The sequence below is a fragment of the Rousettus aegyptiacus genome, unplaced genomic scaffold (genome assembly GCF_014176215.1).
Source record: "Rousettus aegyptiacus isolate mRouAeg1 unplaced genomic scaffold, mRouAeg1.p scaffold_m13_p_7, whole genome shotgun sequence".
NCBI classification, from domain to species: Eukaryota; Metazoa; Chordata; class Mammalia; order Chiroptera; family Pteropodidae; genus Rousettus; species Rousettus aegyptiacus.
Window position 1 is genome coordinate 17,684,902 of NW_023416310.1, and position 24,003 is coordinate 17,708,904.

At 43.7% G+C, this 24,003-nt stretch overlaps 1 protein-coding gene across 2 annotated transcripts in view; it reads right to left on the reverse strand.

Annotated features, from left to right (window-relative positions):
- The window catches only part of CAPN14 (calpain 14), a 29,104-nt gene extending 7,218 nt beyond the window's left edge, over positions 1 to 21,886 (reverse strand). The window contains exons 1-15 of one of the 2 annotated variants that reach the window (XM_036224772.1): positions 21,543 to 21,886; positions 20,255 to 20,324; positions 19,280 to 19,398; positions 19,007 to 19,143; positions 18,439 to 18,613; positions 17,771 to 17,836; positions 12,224 to 12,309; positions 9,692 to 9,766; positions 8,260 to 8,423; positions 7,111 to 7,274; positions 6,619 to 6,627; positions 5,113 to 5,318; positions 4,100 to 4,136; positions 3,565 to 3,621; positions 2,117 to 2,174 (exon numbers count right to left, since the gene is read on the reverse strand). In XM_036224772.1, coding sequence (XP_036080665.1) covers positions 2,117 to 2,174; positions 3,565 to 3,621; positions 4,100 to 4,136; positions 5,113 to 5,318; positions 6,619 to 6,627; positions 7,111 to 7,274; positions 8,260 to 8,423; positions 9,692 to 9,766; positions 12,224 to 12,309; positions 17,771 to 17,836; positions 18,439 to 18,613; positions 19,007 to 19,143; positions 19,280 to 19,398; positions 20,255 to 20,324; positions 21,543 to 21,767 — 1,648 coding nt within the window. In that variant the 5' untranslated portion in view covers positions 21,768 to 21,886. Of the gene's footprint in view, positions 1 to 2,116; positions 2,175 to 3,564; positions 3,622 to 4,099; positions 4,137 to 5,112; positions 5,319 to 6,618; positions 6,628 to 7,110; positions 7,275 to 8,259; positions 8,424 to 9,691; positions 9,767 to 12,223; positions 12,310 to 17,770; positions 17,837 to 18,438; positions 18,614 to 19,006; positions 19,144 to 19,279; positions 19,399 to 20,254; positions 20,325 to 21,542 lie in introns of those variants that run through there. The other variant, XM_016136024.2, reaches the window with a different exon arrangement.
- Positions 21,887 to 24,003: the final 2,117 nt, after the last annotated feature.

Sequence of the window (24,003 nt, forward strand, 5' to 3'; positions counted from 1 at the left end):
TAATTCCAAAGAAGCCTCCTGTAAAATTTACTCACTAGTCCTACTTCTGCCTCCAGAACAGCATAAACAAGTATTTGCCCCGTCCCAACGTTTCTCTAGCTCTTCTCCAGCCGAAATTGTTTCTAAATCCTCATCACCTTCTTCCAGACCCTACACTTTGCCAGTATCTCGGTGGTACTGAGCCTGGAAAACACTCCTTCAGATGCAATTTGGTTAAGAAGGATACAGTGGGTCTATTGCTTGCAAAATTGTCAGTCTGCATTTCAAAATTATGTTCCAAGGAAGATTTTCTGCAGAGATAAGGTTTTTAAGTGTAAACGAATTTGAAATTCTCTTTTCTTCATTCATCATGCACTTTAGTATATGATAAATACTGAGGAGCCGATACTGAAATTTTGTTTAACGCAGAATTTCCCGAATGCAATTAACAGAAACTAACTCCTACTATTTCATGAAACACTTACTAAAACCTCTACGTGTCTAACGTTTCCTGGAACCCAATTTCAAAAACACAAATCTAAATGCTCCTATTAAATACTAGCTGAATCTGGATTAGCTTATTTAGCAGCAATTTAAAACTATTAGCTCACATTAAGCTCGAGGGCAACTAAATTAACCGGATAACTTTCACATCAACTGCCACAAAAATGAGGTCTCTTCTATTAGGAACTCACACAAACAATTTTTTTTTCAATAACAAAATGGCAGTTTTAAGTGATCATCCTGAACTCCATTTCATCCTTTTAGTTTGGGCAAAGCTTGTAGTGAACTTTCTGAATTTAAGTTCTGCTCTCCATGGTATTAATGATTCCTTCCAGCACATCTGCACACCTGATAAGCCTACCTTCCAGGCCTTTTTCTGAACGATTGATAAAAGTTCAGGAAGTGAAAGGCTACCAAGGGCAGAATCCAAACATCTAGACTCTCCTCTGCAACACCCCTCTGGCTTTATGTTCATGTAACTCTAAGGAAGGGTGGTAAGACTTATGAGTACATCCCACATTGCTACTTTCCAACCCACTCTTCATCCCTTACCATGGGAGACTTTACCCAATATTTCACCAAAACCCACAGTAATCCCCTGGTCTACCAACCCAGAACCTCTTTCTGAGGACTAAACGAAAGTAATTTGTCCATACATTCTTTGGAAAATCATTTTTGCATACTCATAATCAAGGCATTTTAAAAAATATTAAGTGTGCACAAGCCACCTCTTCTAGATAATTTCCCTAGTATTGTTTTTTTCAGGGTGAAGCAGAAAAAGGATTCTTATATGCTATAATTTCTAGAGTCTCCTCTTCTGGCTCTTTTGCCATACCCAAACTTGGCTTGGAGAAACCATCTCAAAGTTATTCTAAGCCCTAAGTTATACAATAGCCTGGAATGTAGCTTATTTGGGTTTGAAGCCTTGGCTTCATATAAAGGAGAAGCAATCACATATTTTAGGTAGCAAAAACCCGTTAATTATTCAGTTTTTTAAAAAATTTTCTGAAATACATTTTCCTCCCTGGAGAAACCATGTTCTTCTCACTCAAGATATGCATATAAAATATTTATATATGGACTTTAAACTTTCCTAATCATTTATCCCAGGCTTCATCCGAAGGCATCCATAACACTCATTTACAGTCCTCCTAGGTGACATGCTTCTTCATTCCAGAGTTTTGTAGGTTGAGCAATTTAAATATGAGTTCGTCAGAGAGGTTCCTGGTGGGCTCATCAACACTATTTGCCAGGTTGAGGAAATAGGTACAGTTCTTCCACACGGAATCAACACGCCATGAAAAAAGTGCTCAGCTCTCCTTCTCAAACCAGCAAAATAGCAGAAATATTTACTTTCACTGCCACGTCTCTACACACTCAAACTAAGCAAAAACCCCCAAAAACCAAAAAACAAAAAACAAACAAAACAAACAAACAACAACAACAACTTTCTAAGCTACATAAATTCCTTTACTGCTTTGTCAGATGCCATGAGTCACCCTGGTGTAAGACACCGCACTCAGGGGACCAGCACACAGTAATTCACATGTCCCACCAGGGGAAAGAGAAACAGACCCAGAGTTCAGGACAATTGTGTCCCCTGAGTCCTACAGGACGACTCCAAAATACTCACTTGACCAGGTCATGTGGTTCAGGATCTTCTGCAGTTGAGCTGCATTTATTTCTGGGTACTGGAGTAGAAGCAGAGAGATGGGAGAACATCATCATTACTGGAGGCTCGTTACATGCAGAGGAGCCACAGCTAACGGGGGCTGGGACGTCCTCTCTAACATCTGCTCAGCACACCACGTATGCCATTTCTGAGCAGAATAAGCGACACCATCAGGCTGCACGTAAGGAATGTCACTAGTCATGTAATTAAATCTGGAATTTCATAAGAACTTTTGCCATACTTTTTAACTGAGTGCCCAGTCCGGACTCCTCAGCAGGGCTGGACTCTTAAGAAGTAGACTGAAAGAAAGCAGCGACTCTCAAACTGAGATGCTGCAGACGTCGTCAAGCAAACGATGTGATCTGAGTTTTATACTTAATAACGTATTCTCAGCCAAGACTTCAGATTTCAATTTCAAATTCATGAGAACGATGCTTTAAATTACTATTTAACTTTAAAACATATCCATGACATACAAGGATCACAAATTTGAACTTATTAAATCAATACATATTTATAATATACAATTTTTATCTCTTTCGTATATATTGTGATCTTCTCCGAGATTTCAATTAAATCTCTGCTGGACTACAGGAAAAAATGTTTGGAAACCCCTTGTATGGAGAAAAACTTTTATAAAGAACACCTGTAAGATTCTGGTATATTGTCTCTGGCTACATTAAGTCAAGTACCTGGGGTGAATAAGGGAGGGCAGGCAAATTGTGAATTAAATCTAGAGTGTTACTAACACAAGGAGCTCATGCTCTTCCAGTTTTAATGACATTGCTTAGGTGTCAGATCCCAGATTTCCAGTGTATTTCTTCCCTTATTTCCAAATGCATTTAGTGTCCTGCAGGATAGGGACAGAGTGGCCTTGGAAGCCCTTCCCTCACCTCACTGGCCTCCTGATCTGGCACAGCCCAAGGAAAGAACTCAAGGGTACCAAGTGTATAGCCTAGGGCCTTCCTCCTCTCCAAGGCCCTCTAACCAGCCCCACCCTCTCTCCAGGAGACCACCCAAGGGGTCTTTCTCCCTTAATGGCCTTTCCCAGACCCCCAGGGCTTGTGATTGCCATGGCCCCCTCCCCAACTCCCAATACTGATTCCTGGCTCTGCTATATTCCATTTTCTCAGGCATTAAAGATTAAAATGGCTTCCCCTATGACTAATTAATGTAGCTTCCAAGAACAGATATGCAATTTACAGGAGACTTCTGGAGACAATAGCTCCACTCCTTTGTCAAAAAGCTTGAAGACTTGAATAGAAAGTGGCAGTTTGAGGAAGAAGCAGCCTTAAATCACAATTTATACACAGGGTCAGGTGTGTAAATTCCACATACTCCATGGAACTACATGCTCCACTTTGTCCCCTGATCTGCCCACCTCTGGCTACCACGCCTGGTCAACTTGCCTTTTCAAAGAGTTTGGTAAAGGACTCATCTTGCCCTGCAGTTTGGTCTTCTATTTCCTGTAAGGACAGACACATAGAGAGACTTAGTCATTCATCTGAATACACGAACTCTCACCCACACACTTATGTCGCATGAACCCCAGGTCCCTGAAACGTGGAAATTTGACCTTGAACACTGTCTTAAGTTTTCTACCACAGCAGTCCCTTGTTTCTCCAATTCTTGCTTTCGTTAAACAGTAACAAGCAAAAGAAACGCAAGGTAGAGAGAGGCAGAAGAAAGTGAAGGTGTAACTCACGCCGCTGGGGCTCTGAGCCCTCAGTGACAAGGATCTGATCAGAAGGGCAGTTGTCTTTGTGCAAAAACAAAAGGACCTGGGTTCTCTTAGGGCACAATAGATAATGTGGTATGTGTGCCAGGGAGTAGGGTCTGCGGGATCTGAGGACCTCCCCCCCCAATACCTGAACATGAGGGGAGAAACCCACCCTCCTAGCTTTCAACAGTCCCAGCCACATGGAATTCTCCCCAACTGCTTACCTTAGAGAAGACAACACTGGAATGGCTGCCAATTTCACTGAGGGAAAACAAAGACAGAATTAACTCCTTCTGAGGAATCATCTTGGGGACCTTGGGTTCCTATTCTCCCTCCGCTAGGAACTCTTCCAAGTTCCTTTACCGATGCACCGTGTGGGCCTGTCCAGCTCCCATGTCTCACCTCCTGCTTCTCCTTGAAGTGTACAGTCCAGCCACATGGCATGGCACACTGCTTGAAACGCCTGGTGCTGTTTCCTATCTCCGTGCCTTTGCTCACGCCAAGCCCTCTGCTCGGCATGCGCTTTGCTTTCCCCCACCATCATCTAAACATTCCTACTCATATTTTACGATGCACCAGTCTGACAAAGCAGTGAGGCCTGAGGTCAAGTCAATCTATCTATGGCCAACACATGAAGAAGGAAAATGACAACTGGATTCCAAGCATTGAAGGGCTCTCATGTCAAAACAATCATAGGCAAAAAAAGAAGTTTGGCTGAGATGTGTAGATATCGATTCACCTGCATACACTAGCAGTGCCTGAGCCTGCCGGTTGATGACAGGAGCCCTCTCATCTGAACTACCTCTACGCATCCTTTGGAATCACCACCTCCCGGAAGCCGCCCCTGCTTCCTCCAGGACTGTGGAAATTTGGTTTAGGTGCTCCTCCTTGAAGCTCTTCTAACACTCTATGCAGATAAATGCTTCTGCTGGACAGAGTATTACATAAATAATTGCTCATGTTTCTATTTCCTTTCCAGACCTTGAGCTTCTGGAGGGCAAGGGCCATACCTGTTCTATCTTTTTCTCTGTAATGTCCAGCAGAGTGTTCATTCACTAGTAGAAAGAGAGTCAGAAGTAGGAAGGGAAAGATGTTCTCCATGCAGAGGGCTGCCCTGCTCTCCTGCTCTCCCTATTTCTCTTCGTTATTGGCCACAGAGGCCCTGTCCTCTGCCATTTCCACCTCACCCTCCTCACCCTGGCCCCAGTGGGCCCCAACTTCTGGTAGAAGCCCTTACTAAAAGATGTGCTTCCTGGAGAAGACTCTGAGGACAAACTCTGATGCCTGGCGGGCCTCCGACGTGCAGGGCACGATGAGATACGTCCCCGGCTCCAGCCACAGCTCCTGACTCACTTCCTTCTCTGTGAGGAAGTCCTTAGGTGAACTCAGGGGATCATTTTTTAAGAAGAACTCGCGGGGCAGTCTCCTCTGGTCATCATAGAACTGTGGGTGGAAGATGGAAGGGCACCAGTTAAGGTGATTACCTAGGCAGGGCTTGCGGCCTGGCCTGAGGACTAAGGAGGCCTCTTATTTTCCAAATCCAACCTGACCAGTGGAGGATGGAATGAAGGGGTGGGGAATGGAGACAGAAAAATACAACATGTCAGGATTGGGCACCTTTGCTGGAACCCTATGTGGGCTGAATAAACACACGTCAACTGACAAGCCATTACATTGAAAACATTGCGTACAAAATGATGTGTGAGAGATGTCACTGTGCCTGCACTTTCTAAGTTAGGTCATCGACCCAAAGTCACCCAATTGGTAAGAGCTCCATCCGGGATTGGAATTCAGGGCAACCGAGCTCCAATGCCCGTGTTTTTTACACTTCCTGAGGCTGCCTTCATGTACGTGATATGCTTTCAAGGTTGATTATGACATAGTTATGGTCTCTGATACAGATGGGCCACCAACCTTCTCCCCACTTACATATATATCTCTATCGATATCTATCTATATATCTATATATAGATATATAGATAGAGAGATATAGATATAGATATATATACATACATACATACACAAACACATAAACACACACATCTTTTCCTTCTTAAATAAGAACAACTTTGGGATTGCTCAGTGTTTCCACAGGAGGAAAAGACCAAAAATAACCCAACACACCCAATGAAAAGTGGTTTCTTTATAAAAATTCATTTATAATGTTTAGTCCAATCTGAGAAAACTAAGGTTTTCGTTCCTAGTTTTCCAGCTGCCGCCCTTCAGAGACTGGAATGCCTCAGGCCATCTTAGCTGATTCCTCCAGGCTCTCACTGCGGCTAAATACAGAGTGGTCCTCTGCCCATGTTTCTGTCCCATTTTCTAATCCGTTGTCCCTTGTCCCCAAGGAGGTGGGCTGCATGGTCTCCTGATATCCTATATGTTGTTGATCTATTTTATTATAGGCTTCATAACTCAGGCAAGGTTGTGATTTACCAGCCTTCTTATGCTGTGACAGTCTTCAATATTAGCCCTAGGTATTTATTTATATAGGGATTTAATAAATTCTAAGATTTATTGGCTCTACACCAGGCTCAGAGACTCCTCTGCAGATGTATTAGGATTTCTTGCACTACTCAGATAAAAAAGAGCAACAGGAGCTTTTTACTTCCACACACATAGGCAGCTGGCATCATTTTCAGACAGTCTCATAGCTCCTTGCAGAAGGCTGCTACCTGGCAGTGGCTTGGCCACATGTGCTATCACTCCAAACGAGGGCCGGCTGGTCAAGTTTGAAACTCACCTTGCTCATCTGAAAAACAAAAAAGAGAGACCTCATTAGGCAGTGGATCCGGCTCTTTCACAGGCACAAACTCTAAAGGAGGCTGAAAAACAAGAAGACTTTACGGAGAAGACCCCTTCCCCATTCACTGTTCTAGTCAGTGACATTTTAATCCATCATCAGGAATTCTAGAAAAGGGTGAAGGAAGGCAATCTTGGCTTTTTGGAAGAGAAAAAGAAAACTAGTATGAATTGTACCAAATGTATGCCGGGCACAATAAGAAGTACTGTCACATGATCTTTTACTCTACTTCTTTGCATAAATATCATTTTACAGATAAAGAAACTGATGCTCAAGGTGAAGATGTAACTTGTTTTAAATCACATATTCCTAAGGGGCAGAGCCAAGATTTGTACCCAGGCTAGAGACAGACGGTGAAGAGGACAGGAAACAGGAAGAAAGGACAGCGGCCAGAGACCCCCTGTGAGGCCGCATACCCCAGAAGCCACTTACCCTGAAGACGTAGAAGCCAATGGCAAGGAGAGAATTCCAGTTGCGGTGCTTGTGCCTGGGCTTCTGGATCAGGGACACCAGCACGCTGCAGGGCATCGGGAATGTCCTGCCCTCCTGCGGCCTCCAGACAGACAGCAGGAACTGCGGGTTCTTCCAAAATGTGTCTGGGCCAGAACGGAGCAAGGTAAGACAGGTTCCCCGAGCATGTTGCTTCCCAAACCACTTAGAGGTGCCCAGACCCAGGGCATCTGCCCCAGGATTCCCACCCGGAGGTCCACTTGGACAAAATCAGGGTCTCTGCACCCTCAGCCCTACCCGCCTCCCATCTCACCTCAACCACCCCAGGATATCCTACAGACACATGACCATGAGTTATTCTCACCATGCGGCCCCTTTGCACTGCACAGTGCCAGGCACAGACTTCGTGCCCTGTAAATGTTTGCTGCCCAAGTAAGTGACAGCATTAACTAACCGAGGAGACCATGCCCATGATCCCAAGGGGACCAAGCCTTAGGTTAAGGGTAGCTTCAGCCTTTGGGGGGCATACTATGGGGAGAGGGAGATGCCAGAGCCAAAGTCACCCCAGCCCACTGAGATCATACCCTGTGGTCTTAAGGGACAGTCACCAAAACTTTCGTTTTGAGAATTTAGGCATGTTTGTCTCCTGGGACTGATGACCTGGGAATCCTTGATCCCTACCAAACTCTAGGTAGGACGAGCCTGACAACATCTGATATCATCACTCTTTCAATCCTGCCTGATAAAGGATGGTTATTTCAGCATATCAATCACCCGGTCCTGAAAGCAAAGCAAGATTTAACCCACTTTTTTACCATGCCCCTGTGGCCTCCTGTGCTGATGAGGAAAAAGCACCCTCTGGAAAGACATAGCCTCGACAGGCTGGCAGCTTGACTGAGACTTCCATGCCTTTGTGCAAATTCAGACCAAAGGTGCCCCATCTTCTCAGTGGACATGACCCAGGGCCAGAGCTGCTAGCTTGGCCAGAGACCCCTTCACCCTTCAGCCAGATGCCTTTCGCAGGGGACAAGTTGCACAGCCATCCACAGTGGCTCTGCCCACATCCCCACCCTTGCCTGGAAAAGCTGCCACATTAGACCCAAGCACCCCGGCTCCTGTGCACACCCTCACCTCGGAGTGACTTCCTCGGACCACCAGCTGTAGTCCCCTTCTCCCATCTCCCCTCCTGCATCGTGTACGACCATGTCTGCCCCACCTCCTGACTCAGCAGGCGTGGGGTCAGTGTACAGATGACCAGTAGTTTGAAATGTGCTTTAAAGTCCTTAAAGGCCATCCTGTGGAGAGGAAGAGGAAACAACAGTACAAAGAGAAGAATGAGATGGTGTCTAGTTATCGGGACCAAAGGGAAGGCTGGGGACTCAGCAGTGGGCATCCCAGCCCTCCCCCAGACCCAGGCCTCCACCCTCCATGCCCGTGTGCAGAGCTGAGCAGACCTTGGATACATGTGAGTGGGGCTAGCTAGACCAGGGTGAGGGTCCATCACAGGTTGGTGGAGCTGCCGAAGCTCCCCCCCGTGGTTGGAGGTAGCTTTGTACAATGGCTGCCTGAGGGGAATGTTCCCGTTTGCTGGTTACAGTGACAAAGCTGAACTGAGGCATTCACAACTAGTCGATTGATTTATAGATGTTCAGTAAGAATCACATAAATCAGTTCTCAATCATTAACTGATATTTGCTAACCTACTTGCTAACCTTGCAGTCAAGGCATGGTTTCTGAACCATCTGATGCTCGGTTTACTTATCTGTAAAGTGGAAATAAAAGTATTCGCAGGGATCTTGAGTTCAATGACCACTTGCAAAGAGAGGGAGTTGCAGCAGTCCAAAAAGGATGGGTAATGGAAGAGAGGAGTCCACAGGAGAAGGGTGGAAGTTAGTAGCAAAGGTGAAAAGCAAAAGGAGAGGGAAATATACACTTAGAAGCAGCGTCAGCTCAGGGCATTTGGATGATCTGAGCTGGACGGCACAAGGGACATGGCTTATAGTTTAGTAAGACTTTGTAGTTCCTTCTTTCCTCATCTCCTTTTTTAGGCCAGGAAAGGCACAACCTTGGGATCGAGTGTACTGAGTGACTGAGAGCAGAGCAGACGTCAGAGAAGAGGGAGCCACCACCAGACTCTGCTCTGAGCACCCACGGAGCTTCGTGCGGGTGGTCACTGCACTCGTGACAAAAACTGTGAGTGCTCGTTTGCAGGACTACTCGCCCTGCTAGACTGTGAGCCTCTACAAGCAGGGGTCCCCAACTCCTGGGCCCTGGACCAGTACTGGTCCATGGCCTATTAGGAACCGAGCCGCACAGCAGGAGGCAAGTGAAGCTCCCCAGCACTAGCATCACTGCCGCAGCTCCATCTCAGATCATCGGGCATTAGATTCTCATAGGAGCACTGGTTTCTGGTGCCAAAAAGGTTGGGGACCACTGCTCTGAAGGATCTTCTTGATTTCTGTATCAGAGATGCCTGGCATACATAAAGAACCCCATAAATATTTTCTAGTTGGATGACCAAATGTAAGCCAGGGCATTTGTCCCAAGTCCCAGAGTCAAATACCAAAATTCGCCATCATCGTTTTTTCTCAGCAGCACAATCTTCTCCTTGGGGCTCAGTAGTTCCCATTTGCTTGAGCTGAAAACAGAAATGTTTTCGTGAGTGAAGGGACTGCGGAGGACGTGTGAGAAATTCTTTAGTAAATGCTCTACAGTGTTGTTATTTATTCTCATCTTCATGCTGCTGTACGGACAGCTAAATCTCACATCCTATATTATAAAAAGTAACATGTAACATTAATTCATCACTGTGAGCCAAGTTCTGGTTAGGCTCCTAACATACTCTATTTCATTTAAAGCTAACAACTTTGCAAGGTAGAGATTTTTGTTGCCATTTTAGAGATTAGGAAACTGAGGTTTAAAGAGATTAATTTACTTGCTTGAAGTCACAAAGCTATTAAATGGCAGAGCTAGCATTTGAATCTACATTGGAATTACTTATTTTCAAAGCCTACCATTTTGGACTTCTATTTCTGGCCATAAAAGAGTAAGGCTTTCCTGTACCACTTTCATATCATAGACAACTAAAAATGAGACAAAATATAAGAAACAATGTTTTTTCACATATTAAGCAGCAGACAGCACAGGATAACAGGAGGGAAACAAATGAGATGAGCCCTAACATTGCCTCGACTCCTGCCCGGAACGAAGTCCCTGGGCAGTGATGCAGGGAAGCAAAACCTAAAAAGAACCTAGCAGTCCTGCCGAGTGCAGAAGACAGAGTCTGGAATCCAGGGAGGTCAAGACAGTTAGAATTTGCTTGGGAAAGTGCCCGAGAGAAGGGGCTACATACAGAAGTTCCTGTAGAGAGCACAGGGGTCTCCTTGAGTCTTTGGCTGAAATCCAATCTGGGCATATATAGGAAAAACCCCACAAGACTGGAATATATGCAGAATGATACCCAGAGCTGAAGTAGGGCTGGGAATCATTTAATAACCCACCAGCCAGAATTGAAAGACCTTGTTGATTGCATGGGGTCTTTAGTATAGATACCAAAGGATCAACCCTTTAATAGTGGAGTCAAATTATCTCTGAAATAAATATTTCTCTAGATTTGCTTTAAAAGTGCTTTAAAATAAAACTTCAAAGTGACAAAAATAATCCCTAGGCAACTTAGCTACCTGCCCCAAAATAGCCCAATGTTCTTTAAAGGAATGCAGCAAAATTCAGCACTCATAAACTTAATTTGCAATGTCCAGAATCCAATAAGAAATTGATAGGCATATGATAAGGTAGAAAATGTGATCTATGACCAGGAATAAAAATAGTAGAAACAGACATAGAAATGAGAGAGATGATGCAATTAGCAGATAAAGACAATAAAACAGCTATTATACATTCCATTTCTCAAGGTTATAGAGAGAACTATAGACATAATGAGGTGAGAAGTGGAAGATATTCTCAAATGGAATCTCTAGAATTAAAAAAAACATAATATCTAAAATGAAAAACACACTGATGGGATTAACAGCAGATTAGATACTGTGGAACAAAAGTTCATTTTATTTAATTCTCACCACACCTCTGGCTCAGAGAAATAAAAAACGTTGTCCAAGATTATACAACTAACAAAATTAATTTAATCCATCACCTACCTCTAATGTAAGTACTTCTTCATCTATGAAACAAGCCAAAACTAACACCATCATGATGCTATATTTGGGTAACACTTTAGACTTTTTTGTTTTTGGATGTTGTTTTTTCTCATAGCCCCAGTTTCTCTGACAATTCTTTTTGTTAATGTGTAACAAATTTAGTGCAGCACATCCTATGAGGAGTAGACCTCAACTTATTTTTCTGAGCCTTCATTTCTTATAAAAATAATTAAGTGATAATGTATCTGTACTTTAATGTGTTATATAGAGTCAAGTATTATAATCTTCATAGCAAGAGAGAGAAGGACTTTACCTCTTGGTCTCCCTTTCTGCCTGTGCCCTACAGAGAGTCTGTAGTCTGTAAAGCCCACATCCCATTAGGGTTTTCTTTAGGCGGAAACAACCTAAATGTGTCATCTAGTCAGAATGCCCAGAGGTCATTAAATGTAACCAGAATGTAGAGGCCAGTCGGGATCTGTCCACCTCTGACTTGAAAAGCCAAGAGTGCACTGAATCATGCTAGGGGAAGAACATTGGACTAGACAGCAAAGATCTCAGCTGAGTCATGCTATGAGACCTTACGTAGTTCACTTAAACTAAGCATCAGTTCCCTCATCGGTAAAATGGGGATGAAACTACTTACCTCATATGAGCATTGTTTCAAGGATTAAATGAGATAATAAAAATTCAAAGGACTTATCACAGTGCTGGCAAGCTCTCAATAAACATTAACTTTAATTACTATAATGAATGAGAAAACAATCTATATATCATTAAACATTTTATAAATGTGAGAGACTGACCTTCACAATCTGAAAGTTTTCCTGATCCAGCCTGAGATCAAAGGAAGAACATCTTTGACCTTGTGTGCATATGGCAACTTCCTTTGCAGGCTTCACCTACCCCTTCTTCACCCCTCCCAGCCAGTTTCAGAAGTTCACCTGTCACTCCAGTCTCCTTTCCATTCCACCTTCCCCCAGGGGTTCCGCAGCTTGACAAGATATTCAGGTCCACTTTTGCAGGTCACCTGCACAGAACAAGCAGTTTAGGTGGGCTGAGCCGAGAGCCAACTGCAAACGTTACAGATATCTGGGTGAGATGCATATCTGTGATAAGACCTTGAAATGGAAGATCAGAGGCCCTGAGAGTTGGTAGTGGAAAAAATGGCTCTGCTACTGACTAACTGTGAGACCTAGGACAAGTAATTTAACCTCTCTGTGACTATTCCTGATCTGTAAAATGAAGCTAATAGTCACATCTGCTGTAAAAGACTGAATGGTCTAACGGACCTAAAGGGAGAAACAGACCAAAACATTACGATAGTAGGAGACCGAAATACCACACTGTCGGATATGGACAGATCATCCAAACAGAAAATCAATAAGGAAATAACATCCTTAAATGACTCAATTAGACCAACTAGACATAATTGACATTTACAGAGCCTTCCAACCCAAAACAGCTGCTTATACATTCTTTTCTAGCACACATGGGACATTTTCAAGAATCAACCACATACTGGGACACAGAGACAGCCTCAACAAATATAAGAGGATTGAAATCATACCAACCATATTCTCTGATCATAATGCTTTGAAACTAGAGATCAACTGCAGAAAGAAATCAGGAAGAACCATAAATTCGTAGAGATTAAACAACATGCTACTGAAGAATAACTGGGTCAGAGAAGAAATAAAAAGAGAGATCGAAAGATAAATAGAAATGAATAATAATGATAGTACAACAAATCAAAACTTTTGGGACATGGCAAAAGCAGTTATAAGAGGAAGGTTAATATCATTACAGGCCTATCTCCAAAAACAAGAATGAGCCCAAATAAACAACCTAACATTTCATCTTAAAAAACTAGAAAAGGAAGAACAAATGAAGCCTAAAGTCAACAGAAGGAAAGAAATCATCAAAATTAGAGCAGAAATAAATAAAATTGAAAACAACAACAACAAAAGATTTAAAAAAATAAATGCAACAAAGAGCTGGTTCTTTAAGAAGGTTAATAAAATTGACAAACCCCTGGCTAGACTCACCAGAGAAAAAAGAGAAAGGACACAAATAAACAAAATCATGGATGAAAGAGAAGAAATTATGACTAACATCACAGAAATACAAAGGATCATACAAGAATACTATGAAAAAGTATAGAACTCCAAATTTAATAACCTAGAAGAAATGGACCAGTACTTAGAAAAATACAACCTTCCTAAACTGAATCAGATCTGGAAAATCTAAATAGATCGATTAGCAGTATAGAAATTGAAACAATCATCAAAAACCTACCAAAAAGGAAAAGTCCAGGATCAGATGGCTTCGCCAGTGAATTCTACCAAAGAGCCAAAGAAGATTTAATACCTATTCTTTTCAAACTCTTCCAAAAAAAATCGAAGAGAAATCAATACTTCCCAACACATTTTATGAGGCCAATATTACTCTGATACCAAAACCTGGTAAAGATAATACAAAAAAAGAAAACTACAGACCAATATCTCTCATGAACACAGATGCAAAAATCCTAAATAAGATACTAGTGAACTGAATACAGCAAAAAATTAAAAAAATTATACACCACAATCAAGTGGGCTTCATCCCAGAGGCACAGGGATGGTTCAATACATGCAAATCAATTAATGTGATATACCACATAAAAAAATTTTTAAAATAAGAATCATATGATCATATCCATAGATGCAAAGAAAGCTTTTGACAAGATATGGCATCCATTTATAATCAAAATGCTTAACAAAATCAGCATAGAAGGAAAGAAGCTTAACATGATAAAGGCCATCTATGACAAACCCTCAGCCAACATTATACTTAACTGTGAAAAACTAAAAACCTTCCCTCTAAGATCAGGATCAAGGCAAGGCTGTCCACTATCGTCGTTGTTATTCAGTATAACATTGGAGATCCTAGCAAGTGCAATCAGGCAAGAGAAAGATATAAAAGGCATCCGAATAGAAAACAAAGAAGTCAGACTGTCATTATTTGTGGATGACATGATTCTCTATATAGAAAACCCTAAAGACTCCACAAGACTCCACACTACTAAAAACAATAAGCAAATACAGTAAAATCTCTGGATTCAAAATCAACATTTGAAAATCCATAGCATTTCTATACTCTGATAATGAAGCATCAGAAAAAGAAGTGAAAAATAATAATAATTTTTTTGCAATTGCAACAAAAAAAATAAAATTCCTAGGAATAAATTTAACTAAACAAGTAAAGGACCTATATAATGAAAACTATAAGACTCTATGAAAAGAAATTGAAGAAGATACAAAGAAATGGAAAGATATTCTGTATTCTTGGATTGGAAGAATTAATATAGTGAAAATGACCATATTACCTAAAGCATTATACAGATTTAATGCAATCCCCATCAAAAGCCCATCAGCATTTTTTAAAGAAATAGAACAGAAAATCATCAGATCTGTAGGAAGCTCAAAAGACCCCGAATTGCCAAAGCCATCCTGAGAAAAAAGAACGAGGCTGGAGGCATCACTCTGCCCAACTTCAAATTATACTACAAAGTGACAGTAATCAAAATGGGATGGTACTGGCAGCAAAACAGACACACGGACCAGTGGAACAGAATCGAGAGTCCAGAAGAAAACTCAGATTCATATGAGCAAATGATTTTTGACAAAGAAGCCAAAAACATGCAGTGGAGAAAGGAAAACCTCTTCAATGAATAGTACTGGGAAAACTGGAAAGCCCCCTGCAAAAGAATGAAACTAGACCGTTGTCTAGCACCACATACCAGAATTAACTCAAAATGGATTAAGGACCTGAATATAAGACCTAAAACAATAAAACACATAGAAGAAAATATAAGAAACTCAAGGATTTGGACTTAAAGAAGATCTTATGAATTTGACCTCAAAAGCAAGAGAAGTAAAACTAAAAAGCTTCTGCTCAGCAAAAGAAATCGTCAAGAAGGTAAAGAGAGAACCATTCAAATGGGAAAATATATTTGCAAGCAACACCTCTGATAAGGGACTAATATCCAACATATACAAAGAACTCATACAACTCAACAACAAAAAAACAAATAGGCAGTCAAAAAATAGGCAGAGGACCTGAACAGACACTTCTCCCTAGAGGACATACAAATGGCTAACAAACATATGAAAAGATGCTCAACATTACTAGCTATTAGGGAAATGCAAATCAAAACTACAATGAGATACATTCTCACCCTGTTAGAATAGCTATAATCAACAGGACAAGTAATAACAAATGTTGGAGAGGATGCAGAGAAAAAGGAAGCCTCATACACTGCTGGTGGGATTACAAATTGGCACAGCCACTGTGGAAAACAGTATGGATTTTCCTCAAAACTCTAAGAATTGATCTACCATATGATCCAGCAATCCCTCTACTGGGTATTTACCCTCAAAGACTTGAAAATCCATATCCATAAAGATATTTGCACACCAATGTTCATAGCAGCATTATTCACACTGGCCAGGACATGGAAGCAACCGAAGTATCCTACAATAGATGATTGGCTAAAGAAGCTGTGGTACATATACACAATGAAATATTACTCAGCCATAAGAAGAGATGAAATACTGCCATTTGTGACAACATGGGTGGACCTTGAGATAATCATACTAAGCAAAATAAGCCAGCCAGAAAAAGTTGTAAATCACGAGATACCACTTATATGTGGGATATAAACTTAAAAGCAACAAATGAACAGGACAAACAAACAGAGACTCATGGACATGGACTATAGACTAGTAGTTACTAGTGGGATGGGGGAGGAGAAGGGAGGTAGATGGGGTAAAGAGGGTCAAATATAGGGTTTAGGGGGAGGGTGAAGTGGTTAAAGGAGATCAAATGTATGGTACCTGAGAGAAACTGGACTTTGGGTGGTAAACACACAATAGAATATACAGATGTCAAATTATAATGTACACCTAAAAATTATATAATTGTATTAACCAAGGTTACCCCAATATACTTAATTAAAAATTAAAAAAAAAAAAGATTGAATGGTGGCCCCTTAAAAGATGTGTCTATCCAGAACCTGTCGATGTGATCTTATTTGTACAAAGGGTCTTTGCAGATGTAATTAAGTGAAGAATCTTGTGATGAAATCACCCTGGATTAGGGTGGGCCTTAAATCTAATGACGAGAAGACAAAAGGGGGAGAAGACAGAGGAAAAGGCCTTGTGAAGACGAGGCAAAGATTGGAGCTGTGCTTCCCAAGCTGAGGAATTCTGGGAGCCACCACTGGCTGTAAGAGGCAAGGAAAGACTCTGCCCCAGAGCCTTCGGAGGGAGTGAGGCCTGAAGGACTCTAGCCTTCAGAACTATGAAAGAATGAATTCCGTGGTTTTAAGCCACCCGCTTTGTGGCAGTTTGTTGCGACAGCACTAGGATATGAAGACAGCGACTCAGAGGGTGGTTGTAAGGATTGAGTTAATGTTTGTAAAGCTGGTAGGAGAGTATTTAGCACATAATAAGCGCTAAATTTTAAATCTTATCAAATATAAAAATATGTAAGTAGAAATGTGAATACTAGCAAAATATAAATTTTGTTAAATAAATATGAAAATTAAAAGTTTTTAGTACACACGCAAACATGATTGATGGAGATCTAGGAGGAGGAAGAAGTCAGGTGTGAGTTGAGTTCAAGAAATTTGAAACAGAATTAAAGGGAATTGGAAAACTTTAGGGAGTCAAGCTTTCTAGAGGATATCAGAGTTTCTTTAACATCGAACCTACTGATTTTTTACCTCTACACTTTGCACACTCTGCCAGGAATGCTCTTCTCTCTCATAGGAATCTACCCATCTTTTGGGGACCGACTCAATATCACCTTCTCTATTAAGCCTTTTCTAACTCTACTCCAAGCCAACCAGGTGAATGTCTTCTCTCCTACCTCTGAACCCCTAACGCCTTTCATCTATGCTTTCTTCTCTCAGTTTCTTTCTTCCTTATGGTTTGTCTCCACACTTGATCATAAATCAGTGTCTCTTTCTGATTCATCTTTCCATCAATGCTTAATAGAGCTCAACAGGTAAATAGCAGTGGAAGGAAACGGGGAGACTGTTGAAAAGGAGCAAGTGAGAAAGAAGCGGGCATTTGGGAGGGAAGACCCATTACAATGGCTCTCACGGGCAGCCCAGAGCAAAGTGAAGCTCCAGGAAGGGTTGTGAGCCACAGCAGGGATAGATGGCCAATTGGCTGGGGCTTCCCGGTGGGAAGAGAGGTTGGGATGGTGCGGTGATGGCGGCAGAAACTGGACTCACCACTTCACCCCAGGAAATAGGTACAGAAGTAGAGGGGGCATAGCGCCTGCTTTGGCAGGCCCTAGAGGACCTGCCAGAGAATTTATGCCCCGCCCCCCATGGCTGGGCACAGATAATAACATTCACCTAGATGACCCCAGGCATTGGTGAGAGGCCCTGGGAGAAAGAGGGAGGCTGCAGGGAAACAGAGGGGTGTGGTTCCACCCACCTTTCTGATTCCTATGAGAGTATAGGCATGGCCGTCCACCAGCCCGTTCTCCAGCACCCTCTCATCCTGTGGAGACAAGAGCACTCCTGTCAGTCCCCTGCTGCGTAGAGCTTATCCAGGAGTCGCGGAGACCTACTGGGCTGGGGCAAGGGGTTACGAAGAGGGGGTGGGAGAAACCCACACTACACTGCACTGTGTTACAGTTTTCACAGCTCCTTAGCACCCACAGTCTCATTTGAGCCTTTAAGTCAGGGTGTCACTCTATAGTGATTATATCCTCACTTTACAGAGGACAAACTCAGATTCGGAGCAGCTAAGTTGTCATGACAGGTGACACAATGATCATTGGTGGAGACACGGCTGAACCCAGGATTCCTTCCTCCAGTTCCATATTCTTGGTTGTTACTAAATTATATAGTAGAGACTAACTATGCTAGGAAAATACCATGCATGTGGTTGACACTCAACTGCGAGCTCCCTTCTCTGCACACTACCTGTATCCTACAGTGGCCTTCCCAGCCCTGAGGCTGCTCTGCCTTGAACATCAGGACTGTAGGTGCAGGAGTGGTAAAGTCCTGGGGCCACACCAAGGTGTGAGCACAACTGGTAGGTGAAGGGGATGGCAGCAGGGGAGAAGGACAACCTGCCAGTGCCCAGCCCAGCCTCACCCCTGAGTGAGTCTGGCAGCCAATGAGGGTTCTGCCATAGTTGGCTCGGGTGAGGATGTCCCAGAGGTTTCCAGGGGCTTCTGCCAGTTTGATGGTCACTGTCACCCCTCCAGTGAAGTCCAAAAAGGCTTCAGACACCTGTCCACGCTGCAAGTCTTCATAGGAGCCACAGAGCCTGTCCAGGAAAGGAGTGAATGTGGGAGGAGAAGGGAAAGGGCATTTATACTGCAGCCCAGGATGGTCCCAGTGGCCTCGTGAGCCCCGTGCTTGATTATTCCCTGGGTGTGTGCCTGCTCCTCCTTCCTTCCGCTCCAGGGGCAAAGGAGGAGTTCCTGTCTCCGTTAACAATTCTATCCATTAGGGAAAGCAAAACTCCTGACCACTGTTCAGATGGAGTGACCCCTACATAAAAGATTCTGGATATATCACTTCTATATTCACTGAGTCATGTGTTGGTATCTCATTTCATAAACTTTACCTGCCTCCTCTTGCTCTCTTTCAATATCGTTGAGAGAGACAAAGAGACAGGGAAGGGAGAGGGAGGGATGGGGAATATTCTTTGTCTTACTTAGCATAGGCCTTTTCAAGAAGAGCCCCCCAGAACAAGTTCTTGTAGGTGGAAGAGACAAAGACCAGCTGGCCAGCTTCATTCACAGGCAGTCGGTCATCTATCACGACAGGAACCCACTTCCCAAAGTGCCAGAACTGGAAGGAGAGAGCGCCCACTGGTGAGTGAAGATTGCCGTGGAAGACGGTCAGCTCAGGAGACAGAGACGTGACTCTCCCAAGGACCTTCTTTTCTATGAACACCTCTAGGATGGGGCAGCAGAGGGACACTCACCCAGAACTGGAAGATGCCAGCATACTTCTCGGTGAAACTCTGATTCAGGGGAACAACTCGGCTCAGGAAGTCCTGGTGCAAAGTCAGAGCTTGCACAGCAGCCAAGAACCAGCAGTCGCCTAAGCCAGAGAGCACGCAGTATCAGTATGGATGTACTATACACGCATGGACATTGTACAAGTATCCTCATGGATGTACGGTACACATTCTACAAGCATCTGCATGAATCTACTGAGGATAACTTGCATGCAAGAAATGCCTGGTCCCAATTGCTTTCCTCTCTGGGCTTGTAAACTAGCTTAGGAGAAGGGAATTATATACTAGAGAGGAAGAGAGTGAGTGAGAAGAGTATAGAGAAGGGGAAGGACAATGGCTGAAATCCAGACTTGACACTTAGAATTGAGCCATATTCCTGATCGTCTGTTAGCTTCTTGGATGCCCCATCCTCAGGAACCTCTACCCAACACAACCCAACTTCTAAGTCCTGCCATAATGATTTACATCTTTTGGGGAAAACCTTAACCCTCTGGACTCCATCTCCCTGTCTGTGAAGTGGATATCACTACATTTGTGCCTTCCCTCAGCGTGAAGGGTTGTTTATATTACTCTATAAAAGAAAGTTGGGGTGAGAATAGGCCTTCTAGGACACTATTGTGGAGTGTCTAGTGACTGGTGTGGTTAGAAGGGCTCATTACGGGAACTAAAGTAGAGTGAGCACATTTTCCCAGGACAAAACTGAGACCTGAAAATCAGCAACGAGAATTGTCATTAGGCAGGTTTTGACATCTCCGCGCGACCCTACAGGATCAGCTGTTATCATTTTCCCAGCACAGGACACTGCAAGTCAAGGTGAAGTTCGCGGTGGCCATTTTGCCCGTTGGGATCTCTTGATTCCTCCTTCCTGCCCCACTCTGCCTTGGCCAGACCAGGCTCACAGGTGCCAGGCATGTGTCTCCAGGGGCTGTGCAGACTTACCTACCAATCCCTGGCACAGATCCAGCCTTTTGGCCTTGGCAGAATAGAACTGGGGATCACTGTGCAGTTCCTGCAGAGACAGACAGAATTGTCCTTCTTACCAAAAAGCTGCTCTTGGAGCTACAGTGACAATAGGGCCCCATACCCCCGAACTGGACTTATGGGGACATAGGTATAGAATATATGGAAAATCAGGGCTGTCCTAGAACATCTGGCATGTAGATTCTGCTCATCGAATTCCTTATTCCTTCTTAAAAATCATGTAAGTCAGAGCCCTAGAGAACTCTGTGTAAATATTAACAAATAGCACTTTCACCAATAATGCCTTTTCGTAGAGTTTCTGTTAAAAATGGAAGCACTTCTTTTAGAGGGCATTCTCAGTTTTCCTATTCTTATTCCCATTCTTATTCTCCCCCCTAATCCCCCTTACCACGCCAACCCCCATGATAATAGCCTCTAGGGCTTTCCGTGCTGAGATGTGGGCTGAGATGACGGTGGGGCCATGGCAAGCCCTAACCCTCAGCCTTCGCATGGGCATGGTTCCCCCAAGGTCACGTGTGTGACTAACTGTACGCCAGCAGTTCACAAGATTCCTGGGAGTAGAATCATGGCTGCTCTCTAGTTTAGGAGGTGCACTTGGGAATCTTACACATGGCAGGGACTTCATAAGTCTGGAGCTGCAGCCTTTGATGGCGATGGATGATTAGGGAGCAACCAAGGAGAGACTCAGTAGCACAAGTTGACTTCATTCCACTCACTAACCATGTTCTGGAATCTTGTATGTAACTCAAGCTTGGGGTAAATTAATTGCTTTTGAATACTCTTAAAAGTTACCTTTTAAAGGAATTGTTGATGCATTTATAAAGTGAAGAATACTTTTATAAACTGATTAATGGCTTCTTCATTTATGTGCTCATGAGCCCGATTTGGGGAGAGGGGAGTGATGATCATATGTTAAAATCTGTCCCTCTGGCAGATGGCATTGGCAGTGACTCAGGATTCCTTGCCATATCAGATGAAATCGAACGGTACCTAGATCTAGTTTTGGCTGCAGCTGCTCTGCCTACTTCTGGTCTGAGGGGAGCTTCACCTTAGGCCCCTCTCAGGATCACCCTTGGTTTTCTCCGGAAAATGAGGATGTGGGGACTTAACCTTGTTCCCTTCACATGGAGATCAATGACAGTGAGTAAGACGCGGCATTGGAAGAAAGCCCCGCACCCTGGGAAGGAAGGTCTGGGTGGACACACTTTGTGTGCGTCGTTCAGAAGCCCCCTTGCCAGCCCCTTACCGGAGGCCTCCTCCACTGCAGGCGCGGAGGCAGCTTCCGCAGCAGAGGCCCCCTGCCGATGGAGCTCAGCACGGCGGGGAAGGCGCTGTCTTCAAAGAGGCATCCGTTCCTCAGGCACCTATTCTTTAGGGCCTCGTAGTCCTGTTTGGGGGGCTGGGCAGAGCCCCCCATCCCATCCTTCTGCCCTTCCTTCCTTCTGCCGCGGAAAGATGACCATAGAGACATGTCAGGGTCCACGGATACAAACCCCACAGGATTCTCTGTTGCTCCTGAAACGGAGAGCGGATGTTCAGTTAACTCATTTCTCCTGTTAGTGCTTTGCTGTTTCCACAGAGAAGAGGAAGATGAAGAGAATGAGAGAAAGAGAAATGAGCCTGTGAGAAAGAAACAAAATCTATGCACACTAGAAGCAGCCTGCGAACACGTCTATACCAAGACCTTCTCCTCTATGGTCGTAGGGGTGACCTGAGGGTCTTCTCCATTTGTCAAGATCTCGCCTATTCTTCAAAGTCCAACTTGAGTTCCTCCTCCAGGAAGCCCTCCTTGGGTGCCTGGCTTTCACTGAGTTCCCTTCATCTGACTGTTGACTCACCATCTACCCCATAGAACACCTTCCTGCCATCTAATTGGTGCTTCTCGAACTATCACTAGTGAAGGGCCTGTAATCTTTTATTTCCAATTTGTCACAGAAATTCAATGAAAATACATTAATAGAAAAAAAATGAAATTTAAAAAATGATATACAGAATGCAAGCCCTCTTTTAAAATTGTTTTTTTTTTTTTCAGCTTTAACAGAAATAAAAGTATTTGGTCAATTGCTATAAAACATTCTAAATACTTACCCTTAGTCTTCTACTTAGCTCATCAGGCATTGCTAGTGACCAGTTCCTGGAACGGCCCTGTCCTCAGACCCCGCTGTGGTCTCTGCTCTGAGTGATTCACACACTGAAAGCTCCTGTGTCTAATACTGGCTGTTTAACCTGCATGGACTAACACTGGTGGAATGCTGTGGGCTACACACCCGGACCTCTCTCTGACCTCAGGACAGTCTGATTCCATCTGTTCTTAGCTGTCACAGATGCACACACACTTCCTGGGGGAAGACCCAGCACTCTAACCCAGGTTATAGGGATCCAAAAGCTGTTAGTCAGGTCTGTGTTTTCCCCTGAGTTTTTCTTCCTAATACAGGTGATCAGCCTCATCCTTTTTCTTTCCCAACAAGTTTCTTCTATTCTATTTACATTTGTAAACAAATCTGAGGCCACATAAAGGCAAGGTCTCACTTTTTTGTTCCTCCAAGCCTGAGCGACAATCCTTCGCTGCTTGTGACATGAGTCCCTCCTTACTGAGAGCTGGGTCGCCCTCGAATTCCTCTCCCAGCCCGAAAACATTGCATCTCACGACAAGCCTTGGGGGCCTCATGAGGCTCCGAGGACAAAACGCCCATCCCAAGATCCTCTCATCCTCCAAATTTCAGAATTAAGCCACGTGTGCGCACAAATCTTTTCTTTTTGCAAGTATTCCTGAGTCACCTTAAGGACAATCTAGACCTAGATGTGGGCAGGTGGCTGTTCTTACATGTCTTCTGTATGTTATAAGCTGATGGTAAAATCAGCTCTTTCTCAGATTGCCACAGCTCTCTGCCAAGGGCCAGATGGCTCTTGGTCAGATCTGGAAGTTCGTTTTAACCATTGTAAGTGAACCATGTTGGAGCAGGCCCATACAACAAGATGAAGTAAGTGAATAGTGGAAAACTAACTGTAGCGCAAGGTGTTAGAATTCGCAGCCTAACGCAGGGCACACTGCCAGTCCCTAAGAATTCTTTCCTCAGTCCCAGAGGGTATGAGACTCCTTGGCCATGTTCATGTCCTGCAGGACTCATTGTACTCAGCAAAGAGGGGCAGAGCCTCAAACTTCACTTTTTCTACATTGGCTACGCTTGTCTGTAATGTTAGGTGCTAAGGACAGCTTTGAGGTGATGAGATAAGAGGGGCCCCTGGTGCTGATGACCAGGGGAGGCCCTGGAGAGCTAACTAACTGGGGAACATTGAGAAGGATCATTAGGCGAGACACCTAAATCTGGCCATGCCTTCAGTCCCTGCCTGATATGTGGTTTATTCAGATATTTACTGAGCACCTACTATGTGACAGACACTGCTCTCATGATAGAAACGTACACCTGGCCTTTGGTTTGCCTAGTGAGGGTAGAGTGTGGGCTCTAGAAAGGAAATAAAAGATGTAAGAACTGCATCCTTGCTCACAGGTGCTGTCAACCCGTAGCATCCTCCTAGGGCATGATCGATTTCCAGAGAACCGCCATCTCACCACAACCCATGAGGTTGTCCGAGGTAAAATTGGAATAGAAACATCGGCTTCTTGCACGATGACCCTGTCTACATGATAAAAAGCATCAGATTGCAAAAGTGATCAATTCCATGCTGTTGACACCTGGAACAGAACA